The 2,474-nt window shown below is 38.0% G+C and overlaps 1 protein-coding gene across 1 annotated transcript; it reads right to left on the bottom strand.

The window, feature by feature from the left end:
- Positions 1-242: 242 nt before the first annotated feature.
- On the bottom strand, positions 243-1,874 carry LOC120144497 (myb-related protein 2-like). Its single transcript, XM_039158537.1, has 4 exons — positions 1,620-1,874; positions 1,447-1,523; positions 1,168-1,310; positions 243-1,086 (listed from the first exon to the last, which is right to left on the bottom strand). Exons 1-4 carry the CDS (start codon positions 1,828-1,830, stop codon positions 405-407), a joined length of 1,113 nt encoding a protein of 370 aa, XP_039014468.1. The 5' UTR covers positions 1,831-1,874; the 3' UTR covers positions 243-404.
- Between the last annotated feature and the right edge of the window lie 600 nt (positions 1,875-2,474).

Raw genomic sequence — 2,474 nt, forward strand, 5'->3', positions numbered from 1 at the left:
AGAGCGACTGCGGTGTAAAATCCAAGAAATTATACTCGTCTGTCATTCCTAGTGGTTCAAAAACACAATGCGTTTTTTTTAAATCCAATTTAATAATTATAATTTCAAAAAGTTATTTTCATAGACTATAATGTTTCAATAGCATTTATTTAGATGAAAAAGAATATTTAAGTTATAAGATATGTTAACTTGTTTTCTTATAGAAATGAAACCAAAGTCTTTGAACAGCTATGTTTCCTTAATCAAAGTCTTGTCTTAAACAATACATGATAAACAAACAAAACTATAATCTAAATCCAAATATCTAATGATATGTAAGAAGCAATCTAGATTTATGTTTGAATCATAAATAAGAGCGTTTTTCTGAAATTGGATTTATATTCTGAAATCTTGAAGATCAATCTTCAGCTCCAACTAAGACCATTGAGATCAAACTGTTTGCAGCTTGAAGATCCTAGGTTATGTTCTTCGTCAACATTTAAATCCAGCTTTGTCGCAAAGTATGGCAATCTATTAACTGAATCCACCCTTTCGTTTCTTCCGAATTTTCCCTCGGAAAAACTTCCTTGTAATCCCACACTCATCGATAAATCGCCGCAGTTCCTGTCTGCAAAAAACTCGTTGTCGATCATTTTTCTTTCCGATGATTTCTGTTGCACCAATGGATCTTTGTGACTAGTAGTGTAACTTCTTAAACACATTCCATTGTTTTCGTGTAGTTCTTGATCCTTTAGTGACCCTTCACAAGATACCAAACAACTATTCGCCGAGCAATCGTTGGCAGGAGTCGGTTGTGTTGATTGACGGTATAAACCTTGTAACTCTTTCAAATCCGAGAACGCCGAGTTGAGGCATTGGTTCGATACTTTTGACACCAGCTCCGAAAGCTGAACTTTGGCCGCTTCCAGCCCCACGGTGCCCAAATTCTGTCTATGGAGAGTCTCTTGAGCTTTCTCCAGCACCGACTGTAAGTACTTCCCTTGGGCCTCGATACGAAGCTGTAAGTGTCGCTGTACCTCGAGTTGCTCATGCAACCTTCTCTGCACTTCGATTTGCATTTGCAGCGCTTCCCCGATTTGTATTCCTCTGGGTTGATGAACATCAAATTCAATATATATACATATACGTATAGGATGAAAATTTAACAAAGGAGATTTATCATCTTACTTGTTAACCTGAGGTCCAATACTTAATTTATTCATGGGGGAGCTGTTTACTTCATATATTCTTTCGCCTGCCATTGTAACTGCACCTATTTTGTTGCAGCCATTATTAGTTTGTCCGTTGAGAGTTTTACTAAGCCTGTATTTCTGGAGCCAAAAGGAGAGATATCAGATATAATAATCATCGAAAATTCAATATTTTCGAACTCGTCTGTTATAAGCATTGGAAACGATAAGAAGATATAAAAAATTCGATATCTTGGGATGATGTTTGATAAATTACCTGAAGATGACTTTTGAGATGGTATAGGGTCAGGCCTGGAATTCCCATTAGTTTCATCACTGTTTTTGGTGTGGCCTCTGCAATAAATACAGAGAAAATAAGTAGTATACAATTATCAGAGTTTATATATATGCATATGGTTTACTCAGGTAACTGGTTGATGTACAACTCACTGTCGGCTCCTCCAAGCTGGTTAACGGCTTCGATGAATCGCTCATGAAGATCAGTTGTCCATTTCAGTCTTGGCTTGGCATCGGTCGAAAGTACGAGACCGGAATCTCCATGGCCACCTTGCAGGAACAAATGCCTCTCATTATGAATACCCATTCTCGGTTTAATGTTCTTCCCTTGGTGAGCCCCAAGCATGGTTTTATAAAGAAACATAGAATAGAATCTGGGACTGAAACTGATGGAACAACCTCTCCCGATCCAATATTCACACTCACTCAATAAAGTGATATTGTCCCGCCTACTTTCTCCATATACATTTATTACATCCATAATTATGATATGGGTTTAAATAGTGGTCTGCTAGTGGAGTAGCGAGTATTATAGGTTTCAAATCGCGGTTGTGGTCGTGTTTTTTGTCATTTCGTGTTTACCGTGATTTCGGCCATAGCGGGCGCTATTACGGCTATCGCGGGCGCTATTGGACGCTATTGCGGGTGTAACGGGTAATTCGGACGGTGGCGCTACCGCTATTTTACACGCGCTATCACGTTTTCGGACCACAATTTGAAGCACTGGCTATTATATAGTGGTAATTAAAGATACGGTTTGAAATCATTTTTGTACAAACACGATAGTCGTAATAATCACAATAACACTCACTATTGTCGCAATTACTGAAATGCAGTGCAAGGAATAACTCGAAAGAAGCAACCTTTCCTGGAAACTATATCATTAGAATTAATTAGGCACTGGAATTTTGTTTTATTTCTATCGGTGAGAATCCTTGATATTCGCCCCTAGGGGCAAAAGCCAAGAATCTTATTCCACGTATTTAATAGAGTTTTGAAGGAATTTTT

Source organism: Hibiscus syriacus, unplaced genomic scaffold (assembly GCF_006381635.1).
Source record: "Hibiscus syriacus cultivar Baekdansim isolate YM2019G1 unplaced genomic scaffold, ASM638163v2 tig00110890_pilon, whole genome shotgun sequence".
NCBI lineage: Eukaryota > Viridiplantae > Streptophyta > Magnoliopsida > Malvales > Malvaceae > Hibiscus > Hibiscus syriacus.

Bases quoted from the DNA above. Each gene is read 5' to 3' on its own strand.
- LOC120144497 (XM_039158537.1), bottom strand. From the start codon at position 1,830: ATGTTTCTTTATAAAACCATGCTTGGGGCTCACCAAGGGAAGAACATT. The intron at 1,524-1,619 runs GTGAGTTGTACA...TATTTATTGCAG, and splicing joins CCAGCTTGGAGGAGCCGACA to AGGCCACACCAAAAACAGTG. The intron at 1,087-1,167 runs GTAAGATGATAA...TCATCAACCCAG, and splicing joins ATTGGACCTCAGGTTAACAA to AGGAATACAAATCGGGGAAG.